The following is a 21,408-nucleotide window of genomic DNA, read 5'->3' as shown; positions in this document are numbered from 1 at the left end:
CTCTCTACCCCCCCCCCCCAAAAAAAAAACCAAACCCAACCAACCACCCCTAAGAAGTTTTCTTTGGGGGGAAACGCACCAGCTCTTTGCAGAGACGCCTCGCAGCCCCCTGCCCCTGCGAAGCCCCAAGCAACACTAGGAGAAGCGGAGAAGCTCCCTGGCATCTCGACTCGAGCCGATCCCGAGGTTTTTTTTTTCCTCCTGGAGGGGGAAGGCTTCCCTGGAGGCGAAAGCAGCCCCGCTCAGACTTGAAAACTCCCCTCCTCTGCTCACTGCCGCTCCTCCAGCAGCCGCCGCTGCAATCTCGCTGCCTGGGCACCCTGCACGAGTCGTCGTCGTCGTCGTCTTTTTCTTCTTCTTCCTTTTTTTGGGGGGGAGCATCCAGCGAGGAGAAGAGGGAAGCAGAAGAGAGGCGGACAGACAGCCCCGGCCCGGGGGGAAGAAGCGGTGGCTGGAAGGAGAGGGGGGGGCACAATAAAACAAGCGCAAAGAAGGAAGGAAGGAGGAGGAGGAGGAGGAGAAGCGCCTCGCAGCCTGCAGCAGCCGGGACCATGCCTTCCCCCGCCGGGCTGTGCTGAGCGGGGCGCCCGCTCCCTCCTCCGCTCCTCCCGCCTGGCACCCGGGCTGCTCCGAGCACACCCCCCGCCTTTCGTTTTCTTTTTCCAGATTTTTTCCTCCTTCTTCTTTTTATTTTTTATTATTATTCTCATCATCATCATCATCATCATCATCATCATCCCCCCTTGCACACACACACACTGCACGCCCCCCTCCGCCCGCCCCAGGTCGCTAACTTGTGGCTGTTGTGATGCGTATTCCCGTAGATCCCAGCACCAGCCGGAGGTTCAGCCCCCCCTCCAGCAGCCTGCAGCCCGGCAAGATGAGCGAGGTGAGCCCGGCCGCGGTGCAGCAGCAGCAGCAGCAGCAGCAGCAGCAGGAGGCGGCGGCCGCGGTGCCCCGGCTGCGCCCGCACGACAACCGCACCATGGTGGAGATCATCGCGGACCACCCCGCCGAGCTGGTGCGCACCGACAGCCCCAACTTCCTGTGCTCCGTGCTGCCCTCGCACTGGCGCTGCAACAAGACCCTCCCGGTGGCATTCAAGGTAAAGCCGCGGGTCCCGGCCCCCCCCCCCCCGGCTGGACAGGGCACCTGCCCGCGGCTCTCCCCGCCCTCTGCCCCGCAGCCCCCCAGACCGCGCTCCGGCGGGCTGCGGGCACCGCCCCGGGCTGGGCAAAGCGTCCCTTGCAAAGCCCTTCTTCCAGGACTGGCGGGGAAAGGGGGAAAGGAGGCGGGGGTCTGGTCTGGATGTAGCCCCCCCCTCCAGGCTGCACAGCCCTCAGGTGTGCTGCCCAGTACCTCTGGGAGTGCGGGCGGCAGAGGGGACCCGTCACCCTTGGTGGCTGGGGCTCCTTGGACCTGTCAGCCAGGGAAGGTCCCTCTCTCAGGCTGCTCAGACCCTGCTGGAAGTGTGGACCAACCCCTGAGAAATGCTGGTGGCAAAGCTTGAGTGCAGACACCATGGTTAAACCTCACCAACGGGCAAGAGATGGCTTTTGCATGCTTCCCAGTTGTGCTTTCTTTATGCCCGTGCTAGCTAAACACTTGATTCAGTGTGAGATGCTATGTGATTACCAGCTATCCTGCCCAAAAGGACTGGGATTGTCTTGAGGCAGCAGGTATGCTGAACTGGCCTTAGTCTCCTGCCCATCGCAGCTGTCCAGCGTGTCTGCATTTGCATGCATCTGTATTTTACATGTGTAATATCTGTGCACGTATGCTCTCACATGAGTAGCCAGTGTACCTGACCTTGATTTGCCACGCAATGATGTTGTAAGTTCCTATTTTGCGTTTGGCCAAAAAGATCTTGAGCAAATAAAAAAATACATATGGATTCGTTGTCACTGAGGTGAAATTCTGTTTCATTACAGTAGTTTCAAACTAAAAGAGTACAGGGCTAGATATATATATAAAAAAACTTTGCACTGGAACTTAACAGAGAACAAAAGCAATTATCTTTAAAAAAGAAAGACCATCTGGGCTGTCCAGTAACTCAAGAGTAAAACGGTTCGCATGGAGTGCGCATTATGAAAAGTGGAACTGAAGTTTTATTGGCAATAAATAATATGTTGATGATAATATTTTGAATGGTGTGCTAAGTATATCATAATTCTCTTACAGGGATCTCTGGTTAAAAAGTGCTTTGGACATACCACTGTTTTAATTTAAAAAACAGATATAAATCACATGTAGAAAAGGAAGTATGTTGTAAACTGTGCTGGTTTTGATTATAATTTTAAAAAATCATGCTGGCTAAGTATTGCACTTGAATTTAAGCATTAATATTTATGTGAGCTGATGGGGGAGTTCTTGTTGAATGTTCTCAGTAGTAAGATTAAATTTGTGCATATCATTTTTTAGAGTGAAGAATGTTAACAACACACTTATTAACATAGCTTTATAACTGCTTAATCATGTGCAGGTAGCTAAGATATAAAGGAAATGGAGCCTGTGGGCCTGGGTCCAGACTATATTCACCTTATTCATAGTCAGAGTTTTATGGTGGACAGCAGTGCTACCTCTTTGAGCACTACACCCAGCATTTGGCCCCCTATTGACATGTCTTTCTGGAGCTCCTTACATAGGGTTCTTGCACCAGGCTTGCATTTGCGTGGTTGGCCCTGCCTGATACTGATAATAGCACAAAGTCTTAGTCAATGTATGATAGCAGCAAAGAATCAATGTACAGTATTAACGCTATACCCAGTAGCACCAAGTAGTTAAGGGGCTGTCAACATTTCCACTCCAAGCCCCAGTTTTCAGAGTTTATAACTCAGCTGTTTTAAATAGCTTCAAGCTGAAACTTGGTATATAAATTATCAGCCCAGATGTATATTTTTAAACAAAAAGTAGTGCAAATAAGCCATTCTGTTTTAAGTTACAGAGCATTAAAATATTTTTTAATAGTATCAGATGCTCTTTTGTCAAACTCCAGGAAAAACATTTTTAATATGGCACACTTTGCTTTCAGGGGCCCATTTGATGCAAATGATGCCTTTCAGTATTTTGCGAGAGCAGGTATTGAAATGATAGCCACATTAGTGTGTGAAAATAGCTATTTAGCTTCTTCATGAGCTCATTTTTTAAACAATAGTTTTACTATTCAAAAAGCCTTATTACCTAATATTATTGCGTAGTATTTTTGCTTTGCATCTATAACTTCAGCCTTCAGAGCAAATACCTTGGCCTTTTCAAATCCCATTGGACTGAAACTGGGCAAACAGGTTGCCAGACCAGATGTGAATTGTTATATGAAAAATATGTAAATTGATAAGTAATTTTCAAGTTGTCAGAATATTTTTTTTTTGTGTTATGCCTTTATGTACTTTTTTCCTGAGCCCTCATAGAAAAACCATGCTTAATTTTAGTCATCAGAATTTATAGGTAGTTTAATATGGATTGGTGCCTTCTGGAAAGTAAATATTTTGAAATGGTGGAGATATTTATATTTGAAAAATAGCTAAGCAGCCTACATACTAGTAGCTACTTTTCATTCTTTTTCAAATTGTGCTTAGTACTACTGTTCCATGTTTTTTTAACAATGCATTTATAATCTTTCACTTTCTAGGATATTGTAAGTCGTTTTAAATTGTGATGTGTGGCATAGAAGTGGACAAGTGGAGTTTGCATTCTTTACACACAAAGTTTCTTGGCATAAACAGTTATTTTTAATTTACGAAGTGCCTAAATGCTGTATATTTTTCTCGGTTTTGATTTTTTTGTAAAGCTCTGGGCCAGAACACCGACATGACATACATACTATAGTCTTTGGATATTTCATTACAAAAATGTGAAACCACAGTGGCAAAAGTATTACTCTTAACTCTGTAGTAGAGCAACTGTTGGTGCAGAGTGACTGAACTTTGTTTTTATTGGACACAGCTCAGGTCTGCACCCCAGATTTCAGTCTGTCTTTTCAATGTGTCTTTCCCTAGTAAGAACAACATACAGTGATGTTACATAATACTGTGCCGGTGGATGTTGCGCATTAAGAATAGTAAAGCTGCAGATTTGATATGAACAATACTATGACCTGGAAGTGTCATATCCAAATTGTGCTGTGGTTGAGAACGATGAAATTGAGTTTAAATTAACAATGAGTATTTAAAAAAAAAAATTAAGGACCAGAGTGAAACCTATCGAAAATAAAGACACTTAGTGTTCTGGGTAGATGGGCCTTCAAAGAGGATTTAGTCTCATGCAGACTCAGTTCATTGTCTCCAGGTATTGCCAGCTATGCTATATTTTATCAGAAAAAAGGTTTGATTAATTTTAAGTAACAGGAGCTCTGCATACCTAGACAGAAGGAGGTGGGCTGAGGATACAGTAATTTCACTGCCTCATCTGAGGCCCCTTGACACACTTGCACTTCCTCCTTTGCTCTGAGTTTCTTTGCATTTCTAGACTTAATGTTATTTTTGTTTTGTAAGATGTTCTAAACATATTTTCAACTTACAGTCAGTGGAGATTTCCCCAGATAACAAGAGGACCTAGATCTATAACAGTACATCTTTGAACAATAAGCAGGGGCAGAAATGATATCACATCTCAGGTGTCAAGGTTTAGGCCATTTTAAGTGAGTGGTAGGAGCAGATGCAACTGGGCAGCAGATGGTCCTGCATCTTCCTGTTCTGGGGTTTCTTACACCTCACTCTGCAGCATGTAGTGCTGGCTGCTGTCAGACACACAATATTGGCCTAGATGGCCCAGATGGGTCTTGTCCAATGTGGCACTTCCTATGTTCTTATGATCAGTAGCATTAAAATCACTTTAAAGTGAAATCTTTGCATGAAATCCTGACCACACAGAAGGCAAATGCAAAAGTCTTTTTGGATTTTCGGTCGTGTTACCTGATGGTGTTTGGAAAGACATAAAAACATCATTTTAATCCATTGTATATAGCGCCTCAGGTTTGTTCTGTGCTTGCTCCAAATCAAATAATCTAAGAATTATTTTCAATAATGAAATCCACCAATTAAAATATTTTTCAGATTTGCTATACATTTGACATTCATTTTGTTGTTCAAGATAAATATGGTGCACAGCAAAAGGCCATATAATGCCAACCAGATTTATGTAGAGCTCTTAATTGTTTCCACTTAATAAATTGATGGTACAATTAGTTTCAAACATAACCATTCCTGGAAATCGCATTTAAAGTTGGGGTCATGACAAAGTATAATAAAATATATTTCTGGAGAAAGAGTTGATAACTCTAATGCAAAAAAGCAATAATTTACCATAAGGTGATAACAATTATATGGGCCAGGAGTGACATATATTCAGGGCTAGTATTTTTTTTTAATGCTTAATACCCAGAATTGCAAACCTTTCAAATCTGTATTTTTTATACCTTTTTCTTCTTATCATTACTATTATGATCACATGAGCATAGGGCAGTTATTTCCTTTGGACTGTTATGGAGAATCTTTGCTTCCTATATGAAGTATCATTTACATAAATCTGACTGAATTAGTGCTCCTGTTCTAATGTTACATTTGTTTGAAAAACTTGCAGTATACTAATCCTTATGTGCATCCCAAAGCATTTTCATAACAGACTATAAACAACTCTTTTACCTCTTTGCTTGCCATACAGCAGCTGTTTAATAAGCCCCAATAGCACCACACCAACTTAGGACAAGAAGTCATCTTCTTCTTCTCATGTCCTGTCTGAGATAGTTGCTGACGGGTCTTAGCAGAATTTGCAGATTCATTATAACCTGACAGGGCTGCAACGTAGGGGCGTCTGCCCTGGCCCTTATGGCAGTTAGAATTCACAAAAGGTGAAAATCCTGTATATATTTGAAATGCAAAAGGAAATATGTCGGTACAGTGCAGACATGTACTAGGGCTGACCACAGTCTACTCTTGTTAGAAGCATCGTGAGATCTTTCAGAGGTACGAGTAGATAAGTCCTCGGTTTTACAATGCATCTCAAAAAACGTCAGTCCCAACAGCACAGTGTTCCTTAAAAGCATGTTGGGGAATGCTCCAAAATGGGAAGTACAAACTGCTGATGCCCCAACACGACTCCTCACACCAGCAAGATGTTACTGGAAGTCTCCTGTCTATTTTGCCAAACCTTACTCTGTCTGACACGATCCAGTGCTCAGGATCCCACCACGGTGATGGGAACAGCCTTAGCGTTTAAACAGAACACAATTTCAGCACGATATGGCTGCTAACAATAATATCCAACTTTCTATTTCAAATGAAGTCTTGTGTATGATTTATGGACGTAAGCCATACTTCGTGTTTCCCCATCGCACTCTGGTTACTCAGAACAAAGTTGGCCTTCAAGATGAATTAAACCATATATTTGACATAGGGATGCTGACTGTGTCTGAAGAGTTAAAACAAAAAAGGAACTCCCTATTAGACTACGAGAAAGGGAGACAATACAAGATGTTTCTTTGTTTGATGTGGCATTTTGTTCCGTGTTCAGCTAGTTCATGACTATTCACCACAGTTAGCTAAAGTATCTGCCACAGAGCCTAATGTTTTGGCATGTAAAGCTGTAACAAATACACATTTTCTGTGTCATTTCAAGAGTCATTGCTGTCTCCTCCTTTTCACAGGTGGTGGCCTTAGGAGAGGTGCCTGATGGGACAGTGGTTACTGTCATGGCTGGAAATGATGAAAACTATTCTGCAGAGCTGAGAAATGCCTCTGCTGTGATGAAGAACCAAGTGGCCAGGTTTAATGACCTGAGATTTGTGGGCAGAAGTGGAAGAGGTAGGCCACTGCATTTTACATTTTTATAATGAAGTAAAAACAAAGTCTAGACATTAAACTGGTTCCACAATGAAATACTGATTAGCCTGTAAATAAATCATCATCGGCCTTTCATCTTCAGGGATAAATACAGGTTTTATTTGCAAACTTCAGCATTTGTCCAAACCAAGTTTGTTGTCTTTCTGTCTTGCCAAGTTTGTCTGACTCCTTACATTTTTTGGTGTTTTTATGAGATCTGAATTTTGAAAAAAAGATATATTTACAGAAGACATGGTGCCCTCTTTTGACCTCACTGGCAGAGTAGAAAGAATTAAGAGCCCATGTTCTGAGCTATATGCAGTCAGATAAAAAGATTCAGGGCATGGCAAAGAAAAAAAAATATTACTATTTGTCTTTAACTGTAAAGCCACCTCTTAAGTTTTCACAGGAAGAAACATCAGTATGGTTTTTTGCATCTCACACGTGCTATAGGCTATACACTTTATGGTCTCTGCTAGTAATTGGAAAGCCTTCCAGTGACTTCAGTTCACTTTAGGCAAGCTAGTTATGCGCTGAAAAAATACGTCTCATATACTCCATTAGTAACTTATTTAACATTGTAGACCTTCATGGTGAGCTTTTTATATGAGTGAAATGTAACTTCTAATACATTGCTTACTTCAGAATGGCCCTGAAAATAAAAACTTTCTATTTCCCTAGAGATTTAGAGCCCTGAAGTTGACTCTGCTACTTAGGAGCTTCCTATAATCTGAAATCTATACTCCAGTCATAGGAAGCTTTTATAAAGATAGCAGGATTAACAAGAATTTCCTTTCAAGTTTCTTGCAACTGCTTTAACATTTGAGTTAATGACTGAAAGGATGTCTTAAAGGAAACTGACACTTCGGTCTTTGCTGAAGGGATCCTCAAAGGGGCTCATGATATCAGCTTCCGATTCAGTCGAAATATTTTATTTATTTAGCATAGATTTTCATTTTTATAAACCAGCTCTGAAAAAAGAAGGCAAAGTCTATGCTGCAAAATTATCAGAAAAAATCAAATTTTAAAATAATATACTCTGCAAAACAGTTAGAATATATCTTTGAGAGAGAGACCATTAGTCAGAGCAAGTGAAACATCTGACAACTGTCTCTATAGTTTAAATCAGATTGCACATTGTTACAATTAGAAGCATTTGATAAAAATGATTCCGTAAGGGTTGTTTCCAGAGACTACTTTTCGTTTTAGGAACATGGCCAATAATGTGTACTTCTCAGCTTCTAACTTTTCATTAAAAAACCTTCATAATAAAGCACAATTCTCCTGCAAAGGAAATAGCATATGAAAATGGAGTGTGTGAAAAGGATAACACCTTCCTAAGAGAAGGCGTTAGTCTCCTGTTCCAGTTCTCTTGCTCTCCTTTTAAAAATATTAGTGTCTCCTTTGTCTTTATGTTGATGGATTAGATGTGAAGTTTCTCTGGCTCCATCGCCAGTTCTGCTTTTCAGTAAAAGAACAGTAGTATATCCCATAACAAGTGCTGAAAAATAACTGGAATATGATGTACTACCTGTGCACTGTGAATCTCATTTGAAACCTATGAAATATAGTTTCTATTAAAACATAGAGCATGATGACAAGTGTCTAAGGAATCAGGCTATATAGATATACACACACACACAAAACTTCTTTAATTTGGCCACACCCAAGGGCTTTAATATATCTTTTATATTCTACAGATTTTGCACAAGAAGTTTTCTCTGATCAATCTGGGTAAAATCTATGGAAAAGCGATAGTGTACGTTGCAAACCCTCAACATATTTATTTAAGAAACTTCAAAGAAAAACAAAGGGTGTGCACTGTTTTACTATATTGGCTTTCTGAGTTTTGGCTAGTTTCCCAAATAGCAATTTTTATATTTAAAAAAAAAAGAAGAAAAAAGACAGACTTAACTGCTTGCAGACTTTTCACGCATGGAAGATGAAGAAAGCTTCTTTTGATGAAGTGTAATTATGTCCAAACAGAGCTGACCCCCTCCCCCTATATTTCTTATGATCTTAACGGAAGAAAGTAGGGTTTTCCTTTGAAGCAGCCGGGACTTGGTGGAGGATCTGAAATACTACATTCTGCTGCCAGAGGCAGGATGGAGAAATTGGTCCAGACTTGTCTTCCAGACTAAGACAGAACAGAGAGGGAGAGAGAGTGTTATCATTAATGATAGATTTTTATAACTCCACTTAAAATAGCAGGGAAGGAAAGAGTAGTAGCAAACAGAAGTGAGAAAGTGACACCACAGAGCACAGACGTGTACTGGTAGGTGTGCGTCTTGAAGTTGTCAGTGGCAAGAAACTAATCCACACCTGCTCCTGACTTTACATTTACATCTTTCTGAGCAGCTCCCCCTTTGATCGTTGTATCTCTAGACTTGATTGTGAAGTCTGAATCATCACCTTACCATTTTGCCTTCTCTCCCACGTTTTCCTTGTTTCTGGTGGTCCGATGGCAAGATTTGATTTTTTTTGGACATTTTTCTCTGCTGTTGATCCAGCGTAAGTTGGCAGCTTCATAGTTTTGTTTACGTGTTCTCTCGCACACACCTGAAAAATAAGCACCCTTGATACAGGGCCTTTGAGGTGTACGTAGGAGTCCCACAGATCTCAATCAGAGCTGTTTTTTGTGAGGTTTTGAGGTAGTAGCTAACATTTGGGCCTGACTGAAAGTCCACAGAAGTCATGGGTGGGACTCCCACCTTCAGTAGACTGTGGATCTGGAGCTTAATGTTTTTGTGTCATGATGTTTTGAATTAGCATCTGGCTGGAAAATATGCAACACGCTCAAGTCACTGAGTTTGCCTCTAAGATAATTTCTCTCTCAGCCTTGCACTTGAGCATATGCCAGTCCTGTTCATTACTATGTCAGCTACACTTGCATTTGTTAATGACAAAGGATGAATGGCTTGGGAGACACTAAAGAAACAGTGCCAGAAGATTTCCAAGCCAATTAGATTAATAAAAGAGGGTTAATATTAGTCCTTAGCTGCAACAAATAATAGCTTAAATTTTAAGGGCATAGAGAAAGCTACTAAAAAAAATCATGTAGGTTTGGTAAGTGATAAAAGATAGCCATGAAACCAATGAAATCTGTCTTTGAAAAAGTAAGCATGCTTGCAAACATATACCATTATGGTATATGAGCCCAATCCTGTGACACAGGTTACTTTCTATGAAGTGCTGGGTGCCTTTAATCCCTTTTGATGTCATTGGAAATAGAGGCACTCAGGACCCTGCAGTACTGGGCTCTCATAGCACAATAATGTGATCTATTATTTATTAAGAGAGGTTGGCTCCCAAAAGACTGCTGCATTCCACTTTGGCAGTGCAGTCACTCGGATGCTGGCCCAGGCTGAAGGCCAAATGCAGCCCTTTGTGTAGCGGGGTGGATGTTTTTGGTCATTTTATGGGGGTGGGATTTTTTAGGCTAGAAAATCTTGCAGTACTTGTCTAATGAATGAATTTTCCAACAGTCACCAGTACAGCATATCCTCCCGGTAGCTTTTCATTGACAGAGGCTTTCATGCCTGCTTGAGATATTAATAAAGGGATGAAACTCTAGGGCCAAATTCTGCCTGGAGGTGCACATGGAAGCTCCCTTGAATGTCCGTGGCAGCTGCCTCAGCACGAAGGAATGAAATGTCACTGGTGAATACAGATATAAGCAGTGGGCTGAATTCCAGGGGGGGTAGGAAAAATGGCATGAAACCTTGCTAATACACAAATAAGCACACATGCAGCATATGCTGACTTAGTAACATTATGACGTGTCTGGATTCTCCCTTCCCACAGCTGCCTTTTGTATTTTGCCTCTGCAAAGAAACAAGGCATAGGGACCGCTGCCTGGCCTGGGCATCACCGTACGTGTACGCATTAGGACCGTGTCCATGGTTCTGCTGCCGTTTTCTTCTATCGTGTTTATTCTTGAGGCCATCGAAAGAGCTTTTTCCCTCCTGCCACCAAGGGTTTGGGGCAACAGTTTCTGCCTGTTGTCAGAATTTAGCTTCTTAAATTTTCCAGAGCCTGGCCTGAGTCTCAAACTCCCAGATTTCAACCTAACCTGTGTCTCTTGGAGAAGGGGGCACAGCTGGAGCACAGTTGCACCTGGAAAGTCATTTTACTCTAAATGACAGTAATATTCCCTTCAAGCGGTCTCTGTCACATTCTTACTCTTAAAAAATATGGCCAAGACCGTTTAAAGTCGCACGCCTGATAATAAATGATGCGTGTCCCAAGCAGGTTTGGAAAGTATAAGACTTGGGTTAAAAAGAAAGGGCAATGACTGTATTTGACAGCCAAAGTTCTGTTCTGTATTATGCCGTATATGTAACCTGTTCTAGATTAGGCTTTGGAAAGATTGCATTAAGTTTGTGCTGTTACATATTGTTTAAGATTTGTGTTTTGATCGAGTACCTTCAGAGTTCAACAAGGGGAAAAACAGGCACCGGCAAAAAAAAAATAAAAAAGGGGGAAAAGAAAAGAAAAGTTAGAAAAAAAAAAAGTTTTAAAATTCTGGTAAAGTATCAGCTTAAATGAGCAGTAAAGCCTGAGATTGCTGACTGTTTTATTGAGTCACTGTTGTACGCCCACCTTTTCCTGTCTTGAAACAGTTTTCAGTTTTGACTATCTGACATGACTAACCGTTGCATATCTAACTGATTACAACTGTCAGTGAGTCTCTAGAACAGAGGCCCGTGTCTTCTTGTGAGAACGCACGCTGAAATCCAGGCTGCTGGATTTATTTCTTTATTTTTAATTCCTTCAGTGTGCCAAAGGCTCCAGATCACCATGTTCAAGAGTTGGGTGAAATACAGCATTGAACGTTTAAGTTGCAGATCTGTGGCATGCGATATTTTGTCCGTGCACAAAACAATTTTTCACTGTCCCTGGATAATTATTTCAAGATTTAATAACTGGAATATGTGTAAAGGGGGGGGTGGGAATTTTTGTTCCAGTAATGATGATATCATCATATTACCACAGGCTTATTAAGGATGGGAGATGCTAGCTCCCTGTTAAAATGACTCCCATGAGGAATATATATTCTTTCCTCATCTTATTGTAGTCAATTGAAACAAATGAAATGATAAAACCATGTGACGTAAATACCACTGGGCCACGTCCTGCTTTCTATCTCACTCCTGGAGAACTGAGTAACTCTTAACATTAACTGAATGGTTTTGAATTCACACCACTTTGAACAAGGGGAGAATTTGGCTTAGCAGCAGCAGCAAATTATTCTTATTCTACTATTATATAATGACCCAACATTAAATAAGGGGTGTTTAAACTGTCAACACCCAGATATATTCCTGACAGCAGAGTAAAACTGAAGGAGAAGAAAACTCCTATAGCCAGCTATGTAAACATCCAAGATTTTTTATTGAGTATGCATGGGTCTTCTTTTCATATTATAATAAACCGTTCCTTTTTTCCTCCCTTTTTTGTAGGGAAGAGCTTTACCTTGACAATAACTGTCCTTACAAATCCCCCTCAAGTTGCTACATACCACAGAGCTATCAAGGTTACCGTGGATGGACCAAGGGAACCAAGGAGTAAGTTTCATAGTCCTATTTTATGCTTTTCCTGTCTGCTGGTGGGAGTCTGTACAAGTAAAACCACTTGCTGTTGTTTAATATCATACATTTCTTTGGCAAGCATATGTCCCCATTCGGCAAAATAGATGAGCTTAGACTTAATTTTAATCACGCTTAATTTGAAAACCACTGGATTATTCACATGCTTCAAGTTAAACATGCTTAAATGCTTTGCTGACTTAGGGCAATATTGAGCCTGATTCTTATTTAAACCGAGGCTTGGTACACCACACTGACACTCTTAAAGGCCCTGAGCGTCAATGAGAATCAGGCCCATTGTTTTGATATATAATTTGAATTATGAACAACAGACTCAACCTTGCAAGGCATTGAATGCCCTCAGCAGGCATTAGCTTCAAGCTGGGGATGTTCAGAAACTGATGGGAGATAGTCAGCATCTTGCAAGATCTGTTCCAACATATGGGGAATAAATGCAAAGTAGGTATTTTGCCTGTGAGTTCTTTTGCCACCTGACAATAAATGCATCGAACACCCTGATTATTGAGAGCCTCGTCTTGCTGAAAACTGGGTTTTCCTGGCATCATGTCATTTTCCATCAGTGGACTCACCCCAGACCCTTGAGAGCAAAATGAGTAATCATAAAAGCACTGGAGTGTCAACACAACAATCTTTTGAGTGTTTCCCATGTAAAGAAAATGTGGGTTTTTAAATAAATACAAGGAAAACACCACCATCCTGTCACGCACCCGCATATATTTTTTATAACATGTACACTCCTTATTTATCAAGAATCTAGCTGTAGTGATTGCTGACTTTATTGTTCAAACAGTTGTGTTTTGTCATGTTCCAGTAATTATTATAGCTAGCACCTACTATTAGGTAGATACAGTCAGGTCTGGTTAATCCATCTTGATCTGTCTGTCTGTCTGTCTAGCAGCTTTAACTGGTAATCAATCTTACATCATCAGGTACCACTAACAAGCCAATCCTAGGCTTCTTAATCTAACTAGAAACTCTTTTCAAATTGATTGGGATTAACCCGGTCTGCCTGTATTTTAAATTATATTTAGAGATTAAGGATTATTTGACGAGTAACCACATAAAAAATCCTGGTAATGAAGTATTTTGAATTATTGCTTTGCCTTTGATCAGCAGCTATAGATGAAACCTTTTGGGAGCTTTTAGGGAGTTTTATTTAAAATACTGCAAAGTTACCAGTAGACAGAATTGTAAACAAAGAAGTGGTTCCCCTGCCAAGACAGCCAGCATTGCAGGATCATTTACAAATGAGAGAAGAGACATAAAAGGTCTTCTGCTTTATGTAAGAATTGCCTTATCTTTGTATTTTCTCCCCGATCAGCAAGTGAGAACAGTCGAGCAGCTCTGCTCTTATAAAAATATTTTATTCCATAGACGCCTCTGGTGTTGCCTGCTTGGTTTCTTGGGTTTTTTTGGTCCTGTCCACTCTCCCTTGTTAAATTAACTGCACTACAAGGATGCTGTGTTCATTTGTGACAGCTGCTCTATCTGGCTTGCTGGGGGATTTGGGATTAAATGAACCCTTGGCGTAACACCGACGGAGTTAGTTAAGTTAGGAATGATGTGCTCATTTTTATTTGGATGCTGCTTCCACGTGTTGTTGCATCAGTGAAACAGGAAATCTCCATGCGAAGTAGATAGTACGGCATGAGGAGGTGGGAGGAGGAGAGTGTAGAGAGAGTAATATGTGAATAGGCTGGGATGGCTCAGACTGTGGTAGAGTAATCTAATTAGGCTGGGATGGCACTATGCCAGAAACCACCGGAGCCAAGGTAAATCTATGTTAAAAGAGCTAAGTAGGACTTCCAGGATTCACCTACATTTTCTATTTTAGTTGCTATGGGCTAGATTTTCATAGGCATTGGGCACCTGCTCTTACTGACTTCACTTGGGCCTGTGTATGTTCGCTAGCTCTGAAAGTCAGTTCTTGTACCCTAGCTGGAGTTCTTGTGCATCTAGTTTCCCTTTTTCTTTTGAAAATAAGTCAGCCAAGTGTGGCCAGAAGGGTTTGCTTTGAGCTTAAAATAATATCTGCTTGGTTTGCTCTTCAAGTCAGTTGGTTTGTCATTTTGGAGCAATACAGGATCATAATACCTAGAGACCCAGTATGGGAGTCATTAATGTGAATGGTAGAAAAATAGTTCTGGAAAAGGAATTATTCAGTAGAAATTTCACTTAAAGAAATTTCCGTTCTTTTGTGAATCCCTCCACTAATTTTTGGCCCAGTAGCGATTGCTATTAATCTCTGCAGTAAACAAGAACAGCTGGAATCCACATTGCACAAGGAAAGCTAGGTGATTGGGAGAAATAATGAATCTTAAACCAGTGGCTCCAATAGCAAATGTATTTTTCTTAATGAGTTATGTTTCAGAAAACAGTGCCCCTCTCTGCCAGGACCTGCATTTTGCTCAGACGTCCAAAGCATGCTATCCTATTTTTTCCTCTCTCTGGCAGCTAAACCAGGGCTGTCACATCACAAACAACTTCTTTTCTTAATATACACATCTGGCGTTGGCAGTTGGACCAACTTCATAAGAGCACATGATCATCATTCATTACAAGATTAAAAAGTACCCCATGGCATCATTGATGTTTTTTAACTTTGATCTTTTGCAGTTGTGATTCATCTCAGTTATAAAACTTCCCTTGAAAAGAACACAACCAATGACTTATTAGAACCTTCATCCTAAGTAGCATAAACATAAAATTATGCACATCTTTACAAAATGTCATTTACTTTGCTTGCCAGCTTATCATTTTAAGACATGACATCATGCTTAAGATCCTGAATTTGTAAGACTTGTTTATAGGCAAAGCACTTTGACCTTCTGTTGGCAAGTTGACTGGAGAGAACAAATGCTGCGTGCTTTCCAGCAGCAGCCGTAGGAGCAGTGGCCATACCACAACAGACATCCCAATCATTTAGAGCCTGACTTTAAGAGGTGCTGAACAGTCACGACACCCAAGGACTTCAGTTGGTGTTTTGGATGCTCAGCACTTTGGAAAGTCAGGCTGTATAACATATTCGCTCTCTGTATTGTGTTAAAATATCTTCCTGTGGAAGTTTGCTGCCTACATTTCTCTGTTATTATTAGTGTAAAATATTTTAAATAGAGACAGTGATGTGAGGAAGAGCTGTACATTTCTACTTGGGGGAGAAAGTAAACATCTTCCTGTGCCTTTTCCAAGGAAAGAGAGCTTTTTCTTTCACAAATTAACTCACTGTGAGCGCGAGTACAGCCCAGGAAGTTTACACTGCTGGCTAGGCTTTGTGTTAGATCAAATTGTAGCACTGGTAGTGGAGGCTGAAGTGCAGAAAGGGTAGGACAAATTTATGCTTTCTCAAATACCTTATTTATTCCCTTATTCACATTAAGTAACCTCCTTTCTTTTATATATATAGACCTATCCTCCAGCTCCAAGACCTGAAAGGAGGTCTGCCTAAGAGCCTACTGCTCGTGAACTAATCACTGACCTACAGATATAACTGTAGAAGAACACAAAATTAACCACTTGGTTTCCTCTGGGGCTCAGTTGTATGCAGCCTCGGTTGCACTAAATGAGTCTTGGGAAGAAGTCAATCCCAAGTCTGTCTTGGGAAGAAAAAAGAAACTCTGCCTTGTCAGCCCATCGTGGCACCTTTCGAATAGCAAAGAGGTTTTGCTGTCTTACACTGCTTCTGGTTGAAGTAAGTGGCTATTGGCAAGCACAGAGCAGGAGCCGTAACAGGGAACGGGTTGTGGGGTATATACCTTGTATGTGTTGCTTTGGTTTTCAGACTGCAGTCCAGGTCTCATTAAAGGTAGTCTCCAAACTGATTGACTGCATTTTGTGATAGCCTCATACAAGAGAGGTTCCAAACTTTCTGCTGAAATGAATTGCTGGGGAAAAATCTGTCTGCATTTCACTTGCAGGTAGAAAATATATATAATCTGCAGCCAAAGCCTTGCAAGGTACATAAGCAATGAAAGGTATGAGCAAACACAGCCCTTTTGTCTCTGCATGTTACAAAAGACAAGCAAAAGCTAGCAAGAGGAGCTGGTTGTCCTGAGTATTAACTGTTTGACTGACTGGCTTATAAAATACAGAGCAATGACTGAGATTTTTGAGATTCCTAGACTTAGAAGCGTAACAGTTTTTAGGAAGCTCTCTCTCTCTCTTCTTTCAAGGGCAGCGAGTGGAGGGATACGTCTGAGGCTGGTGGAATGTGCTTTTGAGTAGAATAGCTTTAAATCTCCTTCATTTTTTATTTTTTTTTGTTGTTGACTGACTGTCAGGAGCTGGGCTGGTGGCCAAGCAGGAAATGACACATCGAGAGGCATTTGTGTTGTGCAACATTTTGTGGAACTGATGCAAGGATACATTGCCTGTTTACGCATTCCTTCACTAACAGACTGCATGGCAGTAATTTTATTCAGCGACACATGGCACACTACAGCAAGGAGCTAGATCCTTAACATCTCTTTATGCAAAATTATCACAGCAGTTAAAACATGCTGTGTGTCCCCTGTTTAGAATATTCCCTGGCTCGCCTTCAAAAACCACTACACCAGCCCCTTTCTTCCCTCGGCGTATATTGATTTGAATATGTTTTTCCACGGTGGTAGGTTTGTACAGTCCAGGGCAATGCCTTTTTTTCGGAACAAAAGTGTGTTTTGCACAGACAGGTTCCACTTTATGCGTACATATTGTATTAAATGTAGTTTAGCAATTCCTCAAGCAGTATGCATTCCAGAAGCTGAGTATCGATTTTTGTACGGACGCGGTAATATTCTGGCACGCTCAGGAAACTTTAATTTAAATCGACACTGAGAACCTTGAGGTATTCTAAAAAGAGTGGATTTCTGCCTAAGCCAAAGCTAGAGTATCTGAGCCTGTTAGTGATCTTTTTCACACTGGTAAATCTCCGTTGAGATCAGTTCGGTTATTGCAGATTTCTACCAGCATACACGAGAAAACAAGGCACAGAAAGAACCTGTAACACAGCGGGGGCAACCTTCTTAGCAGATGTGTCACAAATTAGCCATACACCCTCTCTAAGTACCATTCTGGCCCCCTTCCTCTACCCCAGCGGTTCTGAACCTTTTCCAGTTGGCATACCCCTAGGTCTCGGAGTCAGACCTTACGTACCCCCTTTCAATGGGAAAGTAAATTTTTTTAGGCCCTTCGACCGTTTTTAGGCCCTTTTCATGTACCCCCTAATGAGGCTTCACGTACCCCCTGGGGGTACATGTACCCCTGGTTCAGAACCGCTGCTCCACCCCATCTGCTGCACTGCCTTCTGCTCCTGGCTGTGGGCTCCTCGCCCAACGTGCTGCTCTGTTTTCTGCTCCCTGCCCTATCTGCCACAGTACTGCCTGTCTCCCTTCCCTCATCTGCTGTGTGCCACATGCAGAGGCTGTCCACGCCATTTGTGTCACACGTGCTACGGGTTGGCTGTCCCTGCTCTTAATGGGTTGAAAGTTGCTGCTGCGTTGCCTGTTATAGATATTTATATTCCCTAGTGTTGCAAGCAATGCCACTTCACAAGAAGTGAGCTGAAATGTGATTATTTGGGCCAGGGACTGGCAGCATACAGCCCGTGGGCCAGATTCAGCAGCAGAGCCACTGGATTCAGGTTGGTGGAGCTGGAGGGCTTTGTACCTGTACCTGGCATAGCGAGGGCTGGGCTGGGCTGGGCAGTGTCCAGGTGTACTCGTGCTGCTGTCACTTGTCCTCACCCTCCTGGCTCCAGATTGACACAGCCCAGGTGGTTTCACCCATGCATCAGCAGTGGGGGCTTTGCCTGCACCCAAAATGGGGCCAGACAGCTGGGAGCTGTGCCTGCACTGCCCCTGTCACTGCTTCTTCCAGTTCCCTGTGTCCTAGCTGCAGCATGAGTGCAGCTTCCAGCCGGTGGGAAACTGCACTGGGGCTGAGCAGATTCCAGCTGTTTCCACATTGCAGTCCAGGGGCAGGGGAGGGAGATGGGGAGAATAACCAGCAGTGCAGATGCAGTTTGCAGATATTTGATCCCTACAGGTTGGAAGCAGCGCTGGGAGCTGGGAGAAGTGGTGGTGTCATGGCTTGTCCCCAGCATGGGCGCAGGGAAGGCCTCCTCTGCTGATGGACCTAGCCTTTGTTGGACCAACACTGGTTGCAAAAGGTTGGCAGCTTCTGATCTAGACTTAGCTATTCAACTTCCTGTAAGATTCAATTGGTATTTTTATACCATGACTATCACTATTGTGCCTGACACTAGTTTCTGCTACATTAGGTAATACACTTAGGGCTTAATCCTGAAAGGTGCAAAGCAACCACAACACTTATTAATTGCTTTGGGATTTGCAGATTTTAGAACTTCTTGTGGTCAGGCCCTGAGTTTCCTGAGCAGTCTCATGGTTTCTGAAGTGGTGGTAAAAAGCGCCTTTTGACTTCAGTAGTGTAAGACTAAGACCAAGCCTTGTTTCTTTAAGATGCATGTGTGATGTAAATTGGGGAACATCTGTTTCATCCGAAACTGTGCCCCTGATTTGCATTGGCAGATGAAGAGGAGTGTTTACTTGCTCATCAGTTAAGCTATTGCACTGACTTTCAGAGGGTCTGGAATAGCTGAGTTAGTATTCCTTGTTCTAAAGAACATATCAAGGTATTTCATTGTATGTACACTGCAGAGTCACATTTGCTTTTGACACAGGTGGGTGTGTAACTCACTGGTGCTAGGATACTTACAGTCATCTTGAAAGCAATATATGTTACTGGACTTGTACAAACAAGCTTGCAGATATACATCACAACTCCTTTAAGTCACCATTTAATGTCAGGGCACCTTAAATGTCATGTTTTGTCCAGTTTCTAGTGCTAGGGACAGCCCCAAAGACTTGAGTCCCATATTTTATCCACAGAGCAAGTACAATATAAGTAGCAGCTGCATGAACGTGACCCCCACTGTCTATGTGCTTGCCTCTCCCCTGTCTGAAGGGTGTTTTGGGGGTGATTTAGTCTTTGTGACCATTCAGTTCTTATCCATTCTGTTAGGACTGCTGGAGAAAGGTTAATTATTGACCACTGTATTTATGAGGTAGACACTAATCTGCTAAAACTAGACGGCAACTGCCAAATTTATTCATATAAGTCTCCAGTCAGCTTTCAGGTGATTATGCCTTTTTATCCCTCTGTCCAGAGCCTGGATAAACTGAAGATGAATGATTTTACATACTCTCCTAAACCATCTAATTTTCCTATAACTTGTACTTAAATGGTGCAGTTATTCTGAAATCTGCATAATCCATACGGCATTCAGCAATTCACTCTTCAGGAGCTGACAGCTTTCCAGTGATGCCTGGGAAGGGTGGAGACTGACCATGTACTTAACTACATGGGTAGAGGAAAAATCCTCTAGGAGATTATGTAAAAGCAGGCGGGCAAGTCTGAACAGAAAACCATTCCTTAGAACATAATAATCAATAGGAAGACAGCTCTGGTTGGTGTGTTTCCACTGCAAACAGATTCTTTTCAGAGTATTTGTGTAGGTAAGTGTTTCAAAACAGGCCAATCCCAGTCCTTTTGACATATACCATAGTATAGTCTGAGGTTGCAGTTTATTAGTATTTGTATTACAAAATCCGCCCTGAGCGACAAGAGAAATTATGGCATGCCTAGGGGCTTATAATCTACATTGAGAAGGCAGGTGCAAAAAATGGATGCAACCGAGCAACTGTTGGCAGTGGCAGAGGTGCTGCATTTCATACCTTCATGTGGCACGGTGTCTACATAGGGGAAGAGAGAATGCAGTTGTGATCTGCCAAAACCAAAAATATTAGTAGTAGTTTTGTGATGCCTCATTGCAGGAGGGAGGGCAGGATGCTATCTTAGAAACTAACTTCAGAGAGGCAGGAGCTTTTGTAGGTAACAACTTCATCAGATGTTAGGAATGGATTGTCATTGTCTTAAATCAGTTTAGTTTTTCATGAATCCCAGATTTCTTTACAGGCTTTGTAGGACAAAGTTACATGTTATACTTAGACGATACTAAATCTGTGGCATTTTAAGCTGTGTTAAAGTTAGACTGTCCTGTGAGCAGTTGCATGTTGAGGATTAATACCATTTCTTGCCCGCACAGCCCTGACTTGCCACTAGAGGGCTGGTGAGCAGGGGGTGTGGCTAGAAGCCCAGTTATATGGGCTCTATCCCTGCTCAAGGGGGGAAGGGTTTGGCAGCGATGCATCTTGGGATGCTGGAGGACTGCAGTTTGCTCATTTTATCTCTCTGCAGCAAACTGAATTTACCCTTAGCACTAGGGTTACCATATGTCCAGGTTTTCCCAGACATGTCCTCTTTTTGGGTCCTCTGATCTCCATCTGGGTGGTTTTTTGAAATCTGAACAGATGTTTGGGATTTTGCTTTCCTCCTCTGGAGGGAGCAGAGGGAGAGCGATTGGAGTCAGGGGGTACCACATTTGTCTGTGCATTCACCCGCATGGCCGGTATGCAGGCAGGCAGGGTGGTGGGAGCAGCCTTGGCAGCTGGAGGCAGGTAAGTCTGTGGGGAGCAGGGGCTGGAAGGCCAGGGCTTGGGGACTGTCTAGGGGAGGTGTGGAGGGGATGGGTATATGGGGGGGGGTAGGTGCCCATTAGTACCGGGGCTGTTCAGGTGTGAGGGCTGCAGGATGGCGAGAGGTACCTTTCCCTCCAGTGGGGAAGGGGCAGGGGGCACTTCAGGGACAGTGGAGAGCTGCGCGGCCAAGCTAGTGGCACTGGGGGCCGGTGCCCATGTTTGCAGGGGTGGAGCATCTAGGAGACACTGCCCATGGGGTAGGGGGCATAGCCAGGCCACCTGGTGCAATGCAGGAGCTCCAGCCTGGGGTGGGGGTTGCTACAGGCATCCTCTTCTCCCCCCTCCAGCCTGTGCTGGGGTCAGACTCACTCTGCCGGCACGCACATGAGCCAGAGCCACCGCAGTGGCCATGTTGTGGCCCAGTCAGGACAGGGACAGCTGGGGGGGGGG

General features: G+C 42.7%; 1 protein-coding gene and 1 long non-coding RNA gene across 6 annotated transcripts in view; one reads left to right on the top strand and one right to left on the bottom strand.

The window, feature by feature from the left end:
- Positions 1–21,408, top strand: part of RUNX2 (runt related transcription factor 2) — a 292,780-nt gene that overhangs the window by 84,075 nt on the left and 187,297 nt on the right. For all 5 annotated transcript variants that reach the window (XM_019537134.1, XM_019537132.1, XM_019537133.1 and 2 more), the window contains 3 exons: positions 825–1,105; positions 6,641–6,797; positions 12,278–12,382. In XM_019537134.1, coding sequence (XP_019392679.1) covers positions 825–1,105; positions 6,641–6,797; positions 12,278–12,382 — 543 coding nt within the window. The remainder of the gene's footprint in view (positions 1–824; positions 1,106–6,640; positions 6,798–12,277; positions 12,383–21,408) is intronic.
- LOC109311484 lies at positions 374–876 on the bottom strand. Its single transcript, XR_002101519.1, has 2 exons — positions 795–876; positions 374–451 (listed from the first exon to the last, which is right to left on the bottom strand). It is a non-coding gene; the product is annotated as an uncharacterized LOC109311484 (long non-coding RNA).

Source organism: Crocodylus porosus, unplaced genomic scaffold (genome assembly GCF_001723895.1).
Source record: "Crocodylus porosus isolate Cpor-Errol unplaced genomic scaffold, CroPor_comp1, whole genome shotgun sequence".
Classification (NCBI taxonomy): domain Eukaryota; kingdom Metazoa; phylum Chordata; order Crocodylia; family Crocodylidae; genus Crocodylus; species Crocodylus porosus.
The sequence above is the reverse complement of the archived record's forward strand: the minus strand, read 5'-3'. Positions and strand labels throughout refer to the sequence as shown.